Source organism: Cenococcum geophilum (assembly GCF_001692895.1).
Source record: "Cenococcum geophilum 1.58 unplaced genomic scaffold K441scaffold_14, whole genome shotgun sequence".
Taxonomy (NCBI): Eukaryota; Fungi; Ascomycota; class Dothideomycetes; order Gloniales; family Gloniaceae; genus Cenococcum; species Cenococcum geophilum.
Window position 1 is genome coordinate 2,239,317 of NW_027137572.1, and position 12,214 is coordinate 2,251,530.

The window sequence follows — 12,214 nt, forward strand, 5'->3', positions numbered from 1 at the left end:
AAGAACCTAAGTAAAGGATTTATTAGAGCAAGCTTGTCGCCTATAGCCGCACCAGTGATCTTCGTTAAGAAACCCGGCAGCGGTTTACGCTTCTGCGTAGACTACCAAGCTCTTAACGCCGTTACCATTAAGAACTAATATCCAATCCTATTAATATAGGAGATACTGAACTAACTAAGTAAGGCTCGCTACTATACGAAGCTTAATATTATCTCTGCATTTAACCACCTCCATATAGCAAAAGGAGATAAATGGCTTACTGCATTCCGTACTTAGTATAGATTATTTAAATATTTAGTAATGCTATTTGGCCTCATAAATGCCCTAAGCTCGTTCCAATATTATATAAATAACACCCTACGTCCCTACCTAGATATCTTCTGTATTATTTATATCGACAACATCCTAATATATAGTAATAACCTAACTAAATATTAGAAACACGTTAACTTTATTCTATAAGCCCTACACGGAGCTGGTCTATAATTAGATATAGATAAATACGAGTTCTATAAAATAGAAGTCCTATACCTTAGACTCCTTATTTTTATAAACAGCATATAAATAGACCTAAAGAAAGTCAAAGTAATTATAAACTAGCAGGAACCTAAGAACGTTAAGGATATAAGAGCCTTTATAGAATTTGCCAATTTCTACCGACGGTTTATTAATAACTTCTCCGCCCTAGTTTTACCCCTCGTTGCTCTAACCTAAAAGGATAAAACCTTTATCTTTGATAAAGAATATAAGAAAGCCTTTACTTATCTAAAGGTTATATTTACTACTACACCTATACTCTAATACTTTAACCTAGAGCGAATAAGTGTTATAGAAGCTGATTTATCTAATTACGTTATTAGAGGCATTCTGTCTTAATACAACAAAGAAGGAGTATTATACCCTATAGCATACTTCTTAAAGCGACTAAGCCCCACTAAATATAATTACGAGATCTACGATAAAGAATTGCTAGCTATTATTAGATACTTTAAGCAATGGCGACCCGAACTAGAAGGCGCCGGATTTCTAATTAAGGTCCTTAGCGACTATAAGAACCTATAGTACTTTACAACTATAAAACAGTTAAGTTATCGTTAGGCTTACTAGTTAGAATATCTGTCACGCTTCTAATTCTTAATTACGTACCGCCTAGGCGTCTAAGGTTAGAAGCCTAATGCCCTAACCTAACGCTCGCAAGACGTGCCAACCCTAGAAGAAGCGCGCTCTTACTAAAATCAGACCCTGCTTCGCCCTAAACTATTTAACCCTTCTACTAAAGATCTTATAGTACACGTCCTTAAAATAACCGATTAATTAATTAAACAGATTATAGTTAATAAATACCCAAATAACGAGTTTATCTAGGAGACGCTCAAACTAATGCAAAATAGCATTAGACGCTCTAGAAAGATTTCTCTAAGTAAATACGAAGCCTATAGAAACCGCCTATCCCTTAACCCGTCAGGGTCCCTAGAGGACGTGGTCTGTGCGCGAACACCGGAATCAAGACTATGCGGCCATTAAATTCAGCTAATCCGATTGGTGGACTATTATCGATAACATAAGGACCAATTTTAACGGGTTAAGGGATATTACCAGAACCGTCTAGTTATCCCTAATTACAATAAGCTTAAGCTTAAGCTCCTTAAATACGTATATAATCTACCAGTAGCTAGCCACCTAGGCTAAGGAAAAACCCTAGAACTGCTCTAATAAGAATACTATTAGCCGAATATGCATAACATGACACGAAGGTACGTCTCTAGCTGCTATATCTGCCGACAAGCTAAAGCTTTATATAAGACGTACAACGGCCTTTTAAAGCCACTGCCTGCTCCGGACCGAAGATAGAAGGACATCTTAATCGACTTCGTTATTGACCTCCCCGTAAGTAAAGGCTGCACGAATATTATAGTAGTTATAGACCGACTGTCTAAAATGAGACACTTAATTGCCTACCCCAATATGTTAACACCTACTATTACTTAGCTGTTCTTAGATCATATATAGAAACTCTACGGACTTTCTAAAACGATTATCTCTAATAGAGGCAGCTAGTTTATCTCTATATTCTAGGAAGAACTAACTACCCGACTCCGTATTAAAGCACTATTATCTATAGTATACTACCCGGAAACGGATAGTTAAATAGAATGTGTAAATGCTATAATGGAGCAGTATATTCGGATATACACGTCGTACTTATAAGATAACTGGATTAACTGGCTTATATTCGCCAAGTTTATGGCAAATAATTTCGTTTTAGAAACTATAAAGGTCTCCCCGTTCCTGGCTAACTATGGCTAGCATCTATAAATAGGTTTTAAACCCTTTAGCAACATTCCTCGCCCTGCTTATTAAGCCTTATAAATTACAGAAGCAAATAAATTTATAGAAAAGATAGAGGAACTATAACAGTTCCTTACTAACGAAATAATATGGGCCCAATCTGTCTATAAAGCCGTAGCGAATAAGAAACGAACCCTAGCACCAGCCTACTAAATTAGTAACTTTGTTTGGCTAGATATAAGAAATCTAAATACAAAACGACCTACTAAGAAACTTAATTAGAAGAACGCTGGCCCTTATAAGGTTAAGAAGGTCGTCTCCTCTTACTCCTACCGATTGAAGCTCCCTAATACGGTTAAAATCCACCCCGTATTCCATACGTCAGTCCTTTATCCTACTACCCCTATATTAGACGCCCTGCCTAAATAGATATAGGACCCTCCCCTACTAATTAAAGTAGATGGTGAGAACGAGTACTTTATTAAGAGAATTAATAATATTAAGTATAACAAACAGAAACACTAATATATGTATCTTACGAAATAGAGAGGCTTTACTAAGTCCTTATGGGAACCTATTAACTCTATAGGACTTATACAAGCCGCAGAAGACTTTTACGAACTCCACCTAGAACTACTACAGCCTCATCTTGTAGAAGCTTAAGTTTAAAGGGGGGGTACTATTATGGGACACCCTTATAACACCTTATATACGTCTACCTGTTTCTATCAACTTAGCAATTAAAGACTAACCGCGAAATAGCAATTTAATGGCAATCTAATGGCAATCTAACGGCAATCTATGGCATTCTACTATATTCTGCCAAGTTCTACTAAATTTTGCTAAGTTCTACCAGGACCACGACCTGAACCCTATTCTGCCCTATATACGTATTAACTAAGTAACTAAGTTAACAATATATGCCCTTTTTTCCCGTTTTCCTACCTTCTTTCCTTACGTAATGTCTTAACTTTATTATATAGTTTATATACATAGCTTAATAATATCTACTTCGTTATATATTATCACCACTTATACTTACTCCGTAACAGTAGTACAGCTAAGTAAAGAATGGAGATACTAATAAATCTTTATAAAAACCTTACGGAAATAGTAAAGATAGTACAGCAAAGAATAAAAAGGTACTATAACGCTAAGAGATCTAAGGAACCAGATCTTAAGGAGGGAGATAAAGTATAGCTACTATACAAAAATTTTAAGAGTTGACGACTAAGTAAGAAGTTAAACCACGTTAGACTAGGACCTTTCGAAATTACATAGAAGATTTTACCAGTTATATTTAAACTAAACCTATTAGCTAAAATGAAGATCTACCCTATATAGCATATTGTAATGCTAGAGCTAGTATATAGAAATATTAAGCTATTAGTCTATAAAGCAGATACGTATAGAGGATAGGAAGAAGACAAATAGTAAGTTTTAAAGATTGTTAATTATAAGGATGTTAACAATAAAATATAGTATAAGGTTAAGTGGATAGGCTATATTAAGACTACCTAGGAACTACTAAAAAACTTAAAGAACGCTATAGGAAAGGTATAGGAGTATTAGAAGAGATTAGGTTAGGTAGTATTAATAAAAAAGGATTACTAAAGAATGAGTCACCTAAAGGGGACCTAAGAAGAGCAGTTGCCGAGCTACTCGGATCTATTTCCTTCTCTATTAAAGGAGAATCTGTTCTTTTATCGCTAAGTTCCTATAAACCTTATTTTATAAGTTTCTACTCCTTAGAACGAACCTTCTTACGCACCTTCTTAAGACGGATTAGTTAAGTAGACGCCGCTAGATAAGACTTAAGGGCCCGTTACTAAGCATTGGTAGCCTCCTATTTAGCGTCCTAAGAACGGCGCAATTTAGCAAGAGCAATAGATAGTTTATTATCTAGCCGCGTAGCAGCAGATTAAATATAAGACCTTAAGACAAATCAATTAGGGAACTAGACGACTATTAAGAGTAATAGGTCGCGTATACTTAGCATTAAAGACGGAGCGAATATTATAGGATAAACAAATATTTGCTCTAGTATACTCTAAATAAGAGAACGGTTGTTATAAAGATAGGTTTGCTAACGTAATATAAACTAACCCCTTTTTTAAATAACGAGAACACGGAGACGATATAATCTCACTAAGAGATAATATTGTAGCAATAGTGCGAATACGACGAGTAGTTAAGGAAGAAGAAATTGCTTTAGGTATAATAAGTAATAGTATTAACTAAATTAATTAGACGGATATTATACCTCTAGTAAACAACTTAGAGATATTAGGAATCTTTAAGGACGAAATTAGAGAGGAGAGAGATAGTGTTACGGACGCTTTAAGTACAATATTACGACTACTAGGAGAGGAGTCGGAAGAAGCTAGTTGGTTAATTTAGGCACGGTCCAAAATGGAGCCAATAGAGCCATATAACGAGGAATAGTAACTAAGGTCACGTGACGTAATCTGTATAATCTGTAGGATCTATATAATCCGTAATAGAGCAGGTAAAGTATACGTATATTATATATAAGAAGGAGTACGGTCGTGTATTTAAGGACCCTTAGTCCCTACCTAGATAGTTCCTTCCTTATAGTAATTCTTAGAGTATAATTAGAGTTAATCTGTTAGGCAACCACTCCACCAGTTATTATTACTTGTTAACTTTTATACTTATATTACCTATATACCTAGCCCAATAACGAGCCTACCGTAGTTCCTACTACTAGGTTCCGTTATACTAGAGAGGTATATAGGAGTTGAAGGTATAGAGGCTAACTAAGGTAAGAGGAACCTAAGCCGTAGCATAGTTAATACTATAGGGGGTAAACACTCTAGGGCTCTAAGAAGGCCTAATAAAGGTAGAAAATATAATAGCAATACTTTTAAGAATAGGAATAATAGGACTAAAAGACTGGCTTTACTAGGTAGGTATCCTAGTAGGTAGCCTAAGATATAAATGTGGCTAGCTAAGACAGACACTAAAATATATAATACTATTATACCCCTTACGCACTAACTAAGAAGTAATGCTCTTAGTAGCTAGCATAGAGGACTATAATATACTGCTCTTAATATAAAAAGGCCTTAAGGCGGTTACCTAGTAGCTTATTAGCTAAAATATACTAAACTAGTTCCGGGTTATAAAGGAAATAGTAATAGAGGGTGGGAGAGGCGAGTAATAGGCGCCCCCTAATAACTCTATAGTAGTAGAGTAAAGTATATAATACTAGCGCGTCCGTAGGCTTATTACGGCAGTAGTGGTTCCTAAGAAGGTTAAAAAGTAAGGTAGTAGAAGCACCATAGGTAACTCGTAAGCGCCCTATAGGCGCCTTATAGGCGAGTCCTAAAAGGCAAAGAGATAGATTATAGGGTTTTCTTAAATAGAGTTTTCTCCCCATATATATATAAGGAGTAGTCCGCGTAGGCCCAATAGGGATCCAAATCGGACGTTAAGCAATGAATTATTATTATTATTATTATAAATATACTAGATTAATATATACCTAGAACCCCCTAATATTATTATATATAATACAGGCAAGAACTTTATAAGTAAGGAATTTAAATAATACACTATAGTACTTAGAACAGCTATAAGAAGCGTGCCTATTAAAGCCCATAATTTAGTCGGAATAGTAAAATGCTATTATAGCCCCCTCTATTATATATACCATATTATTATTACAAAACTACTGGATATTAGTAAGGACATAGCTTTATAAATGGCTTTTAAAGCAATTTACGACTCTATAGGCCCTAATGGCCTTATACCTACCTTATTAGTATTTAGAGCCTACCTATATATAGTGGAATCCGACGTACCTAATCCTATAGTTATATAATAAGCAGTAGCTCTTAAAACGGCTATAGAAGAAGTTAAAAAGCTTAAAGCTAAATACTACGTAGTAGATGCCCTTAATATGCGCAATAAACCTAAAATAACTGCAATTTATAACCTACTACTTAACTTACCTATATTAGTATAGAGAGAAGTATTTATAAGCTAACCTAGTTACTAGTCTGGTCTATTTAACCTACTTAGCATTAAAAGTAAGACCTATACTGTATAACTTCCCTATAAACCTACTAACTTTTAAAGCATAATTATAAAACTATATTTAGTAGACTCTAAAATTATAGAGGATATATAACTAGAAGATAATAAAAGTAAACTACCCCTACCTTAAACTAAGCCCGGATATTAATCTTAAACTATACCTAAACCTTAACTTATTAAGTATAGAAGAGGCAGACTATATAAGTACCCTATTAAAGTAAATACCGTAAATATCTTAATTTATCTATAGGATAAGGATAATAATTAACTTATAAATTCTAATTAGTTTACAGCATTACGCTAAAAGGAGATTAAGGGATTACTTAAGAAAGGGGTTTTTAAACTAGTTAACCCTAAAGATATACTATAAGGCAATAGAGTATTTAACTCTAGATTTGTTAACGAGATTAAGAACCCTAATACTAATAAAGCCTTTAAGAAGTTAAGACTAGTTATATAGGCCTATAATAACCTAAAGAAAGACCTTATACTAACCTAATTACCTATAATTTAATAAGTTAGCTAACGCCTTATTCTCTACATTATAGTTATAACTTAGAATAATGGTATATATCTCTATTTACGAGATATTTTATAGGCCTATGTATAATTAGCCATAAAACTAAATTAAGACTTCTATATTAGAGCACCTCTTAAACTTAGTATAGCACTTAGAGTCTAACAAGGTATAATTTTAAAGGTTATTAGACCTTTATACGGCATTCCTAAGGTAGGTAATTATTAGTTTAAGACCTACTATAACTACTATATTAAAGAACTAAATATAAGCTAATCTACTTATAACCCCTGCCTACTTTACCTTAATAACCCCATAAATTTTGGAATAGTTAGTCTATAGACTAATAATACCCTCCTACTAGCTAACTTAATTTTTATAGCTTTGGAATAGAAGAAGATTAAGAAAGCTAAGTTCCTAACTAAAAAACGCGAGCAACTTACGCTAGAATACCTAATTAAGTTTAATAGAGGCATTATCTAATAATAGGATTAAGTAATTACGCTTATATAAGAGTACTAATGCTAGAACTTAACCCTTATTAATATTAAGGAAGCTACGATAATAACTAGTTCTAGAGGCACTATTTATATAATACTTATACCTAAGGACTAATATATCGCCTAATAAGCAAGAGAAGCCTATATTACGTCCGTATACCAGCTTAAAGCTTCTTTTAATTTATCCTACGCTGCCTAGGTAATTAACCCTAAAAAAAACGCAAAACTACTTAATAAGAGAATTTAGTGATAAATTAAGAACTTAATAAGAGGTTTAGGCTTTGTTAAGCTTAATATAAAAATACTTTAACTACTTATATTTACTAATTCCTTATTTATAAATAATAAGGACCTCTTATTATAGATTAGATATATCCTAGTACTAGTAGACTTATTAAATAAGGTAAACATCGTTTATTGGTCCTTAGTTAAATATAAAAGAGTTACTAAAAGCGTACTAGCCTATAGTTTTAATATCGGCGCTGCAATTAAGGCCATAGTTAAATTATAACTTAACATTAACCTACCGCTTATCCTTTATACCGATTTTAGGTTAATATATAAATGCCTTATTAAACTAGGAACTATATAGGAGAAGAGACTTATAATTAATATTATATACCTACGCTAGTTATATAAAAGACGCGAAATAGCTAAAGTTAAGTAGATTAATGGAGATAGTAACCCTATAGACGCTATACCTAAAAGTAAACTATTATTAGCCCTTAAGTAACTTATTAACACAAACCGAATTAAGTTAAAGATAGTAGAATAGGTAAAACGTACTATATTAGCGACTTACAAGCCCTACTGCACGCGTCCACGTCGCCGCGGGTGGAAACATCATCAGGAAATCGTTTCTTTTGATGGCCAAGTGCAGAGGCGATGGTAGGGAGCCGTCGCAGCGCGTGCAGCGCGCTGTCGTCGCGGTTCTGTGGTGTTGAGCCTGCGACGCGTACGAAGCATCGTACAAAGCATCGCCCTCAACAACACCAGGAGTCCTACTGCCCCCGCCTGGGGCTCCTGCTCTACCATCTAGGGGGGCCATCAAGGGAAACTGGGATACGAAAACCACCCGATATACAACTACCTGGCTCGTAGCCAGGCCCGAAACTGGCCTTATTACCTAGCTAGTCGACGTGGACGCGTCCTAGTCATATTGTTCTTGCCGAAATATCGTGAACTCGCGCCGGAGTAAAGCCGGTCATCGCGCACCACCCAATTTCACATAGAAATCGATGCAATTGATTATTTTTGCTTGCCCACACCTTCCACCCCCAATAATTACGGCGTAAAATTATACTTTGGTCTAGCTGTATTAAGCTAATTGTATAGAATTGCTGGTGTTAACCATGGAGCCGCCTATATGTGTATTTAGTCGCGCTAATAAGGGCCAAAATTGCAAGTGTGTATTGTCTACTACCTCGCCAATATAGGCTTCTAAAAGGACTCCAAAGCGTCGTTTAAAGCTTATTTTAAAGAAGGCTTTAAATCGTTAAGTAAGGCGTTGTACGGAACCACCGTAGCAACTACCGTTACCAATATTTATAGAGTCTTCGCCACCGCGGCCAGAGCAGCTAGAGGAGGAGGAGGAGAAGAAGCCGGAGGAGGAGCTAGATAGGAAGGAGGAGGAAGAGGAGGAGGGAGAGGAGCTAGAGGAGCAGCCGGAGGAGCTAGAGGAGCAGCTGGAGGAGGAGCTAGAGGAGGAGCCGGAGGAACTTCCTATTAGCTTTATAAGTCAGTAAAAGGCAGTATATAGGAGAGAGGCCTTACCTAGTGCGGTATCTTTAAAATATAATACTACTAACCTCTTTTACTACCTAATTAAGCGCTAGTAAGACAGTATTATTGCTAAGTGCCTATTATAGATCTTTACCGTTAATTACCTTAAAGCCGCTACCTCCTATAAAAAGCAATTAAAGACTAATTACTTCTGCTATAAGATTGGTAATTATTATAATCTATATAAGGTAACTAAGCTGCTTAAGGATCTTTATAAGCAGAATCTTACTAAGTTATTATACTTAAATCTTACCTTATATATAATTAAGGAGAAGCCCTAAGAGATACTAGTACTATTATTAATACCTTCCTTTAGCTAAGCAGTAAGATTTAGTAAAAGAACTGCTACCTAAATTTAAGAAGCTAATCTCCCTAATATTATTACTATAGAGGAAGCTGCTGGTAATAGGATTCCGGCTCTAGTAAGTAGGTAGCCTTATATTAATAGCTACTGTTCTAATAAAGGAGCTACCTACTAGTAAAATAAACGTGGAAATAAAACTAATTAAGTTAAATACTACTATCTTATTAATACTTATATCCTTTAAAGGTAGAGTAAAGAGATTTAATTAGATATATTAATGGTTAAGGAGCTATTATAAAATATAATCTGTTAGCTATTAGCTTAGAAGATAAAATAGTAGCTACTAAAGAGTTAAGAGCTAATAGTAGTAGGAGGCTTACTATTTAAGTAAGTTAAGGACCTTATTTAGCTAATTACTATTTAAGAGTTAAACTTAATAAGGTGTCTAGATTAGCAATAGTATACTTAACCCCCGCCTCCCTTTAGTATTAAGTCGCCTACTTAGTTAAGCCTAGTATAGTTAGAAACAGATTATTACGAGATCCTTTTATAGTTCTTTAACTAGCTAATAGCTTAGCTAAGCCATTCTAATAAGCGTTAAAGGTAGATTCTAGAGTTAATTAGGCATACGTTAGTAAAGGATAATTAGGATATTAATAGAATAAGATCTTTAAAAGATATAACAATTAAAATTTAGAAGGATTATAGCTTTCTAATTAGTACGCTACTGCGGATAAGAGAGAAAATAGGAGAGTTTAAACGGTAGAGAGTAGTATACTATAAGTAGAGAGTAGATTATAGAGAGTCTCTATAAAGAGCCTTATTTTACTATATAGCCAGCCCTTTTAAAATAGCCTTTTGCGTAAACTTTATAAGCTTAACTAATTATAAACTCTAGAAATCTATTAAAGCTCTTAAAGTTAACCGCTAGTATATGGTTTTTTTTATCCAAGCCTTTAGATCTTTAAAAGTCGCCTTAATTAGATTAAAATCTGGCGAATATAGTGGTAGGAATTTAAGAATAATACCCGCCTAGTTGTAAAGCTCTTAAAGCCACTTTAACTTATAAATAGATGCATTATCTAGTATAATAATTAATTACGGCCCTAGGTACGGTATATAATTAAGTAAAACTTTATACTCTATAAAAGCCTTAAAAAGCTTACTTATAAAAGCTCCTTAAAAGATAATATAGTCTATATAGCCTTTAAGCGTTAACGCCGGTAAGATGCTTTACCGTTTAGATCTTTTATATGGCGTTAATACCTTATAGTCTGCACTAACTAGCGCCTAGCCTTATTTTCTATTACTAATCCTTTTATTTAAAGCCAACTTATTAAGAAAGATAAGCTAGTTAGCAAGCTATTTTTTTACCTGCTTTGCCACGTATAATAGAGCGATAAGCTTTACTAAGCGGCACGCTTAGAGACTACCTTTTAAGACTACCGAGCTGCCTTAAGAATACGGCGAATAGTAGTAATAGAGGCTTGGATGTCAAATTCGTTAAAGAGGAAGTCTTATATCTTATTAAGATACGCAGTAGGCCTATCTTTAAGGTACTTAAGTAGTTGCTATAAGTGGGTAGGAACGTTAATAAAAAACTTAATACTATGCCAAGAATACTAACCTGCTTTTAATACTCCAAAAGAAGGCCTGGTCTACCTAGTTTTATACTAGATAGTGCGTATAGTCGGCCCTAAAGGTCCTAGTTTAATTAAAGCTTATAAACGGTTGTTTTTAACAGCCCTAAAGCGACCGCTATATTAGGTATATACTCATCAAGATCTAAACGAAGCTTGATTTGGTTTATAACCTTAATTAGAAGATAACGGCCCATTATAACGGCGTGTGCAAGCAAAAATAATCAATTGCATTAATTTCTATGTGAAATTGGGTGGTACGCGATGACCGGCTTTACTCCGGCGCGAGTTTACGATATTTTGGCAAGAACAATATAACAGGACACCCTTAGGCTTGCACTAGCTCTGAGACCGTAGGGACACAGCGAGGGTATAGGGAACCTCTTTTTTATAAGAACTTGTTAAGGTTAACGCGTCGCAGAATTGTACGAAACTTGTTAAGGCCCTAAGGCCACCGCGAAGAACTTATTAAGGCCCTACCTAGAGAACTCGTTAAGGCCCCTCTACGAGGGCCTATCTAGTATACGACACCCAGGTGACTCAGAAGAGGGTCTTAATAGGCGTAGTGCGCGCGACCTGGACGACAGAGACGCGACAGCGACGCGATAGCGACGCGACGGCGACCAGATGGCTTAACAAGGTGGAAACACGGGCAAAGCTCTAGGCAGCGGAAACATAGGCCAGCTTTGACGGCTCTATGGCGCCCAACCAGGTGACTTATAGGAGGGTCTTAATAGGCGTGGTGCACGCAACCTGCGTATATATATAGGGGAGGCTCTAAGGAAACATAGGCTAGTTATATAAGGACTTAATAAGTTAGAGACATAGGCCAGCTTATAAAGAGGGGGGATATAAGCTTAGTTAGTAGGAGAAGGTAGAGTAGGTCGCCTAGCGCGGGACCGAGTATCTATAACCCCTCCTATAAGATACGGTCGGCCTATTATAAGGAGACTCTTATAGGCAACGCGAAATAGGAACTGGTAGTAGTATAGGGTATTATACCCCTATACTACTACTAGCCTCCTATAGGGCATAGTGCGTAATAGCCACTACTAGCTCTAGGGACTTTACCCCTTAGCTAGGCTTTAACCCCTAGTGCACCTAGTAGGTAAGTAGGATT

The 12,214-nt window shown here is 35.5% G+C and overlaps 1 protein-coding gene across 1 annotated transcript; it reads right to left on the reverse strand.

Annotated features, from left to right (window-relative positions):
• Positions 1-8,796: 8,796 nt before the first annotated feature.
• Positions 8,797-9,134, reverse strand: K441DRAFT_657686 (uncharacterized protein; the record flags this gene model as incomplete). The annotated part of the gene is made up of 1 exon (XM_067648223.1): positions 8,797-9,134. A coding segment is annotated over one exon (237 nt), but the record flags the coding sequence as incomplete, so codon positions are not given.
• Positions 9,135-12,214: the final 3,080 nt, after the last annotated feature.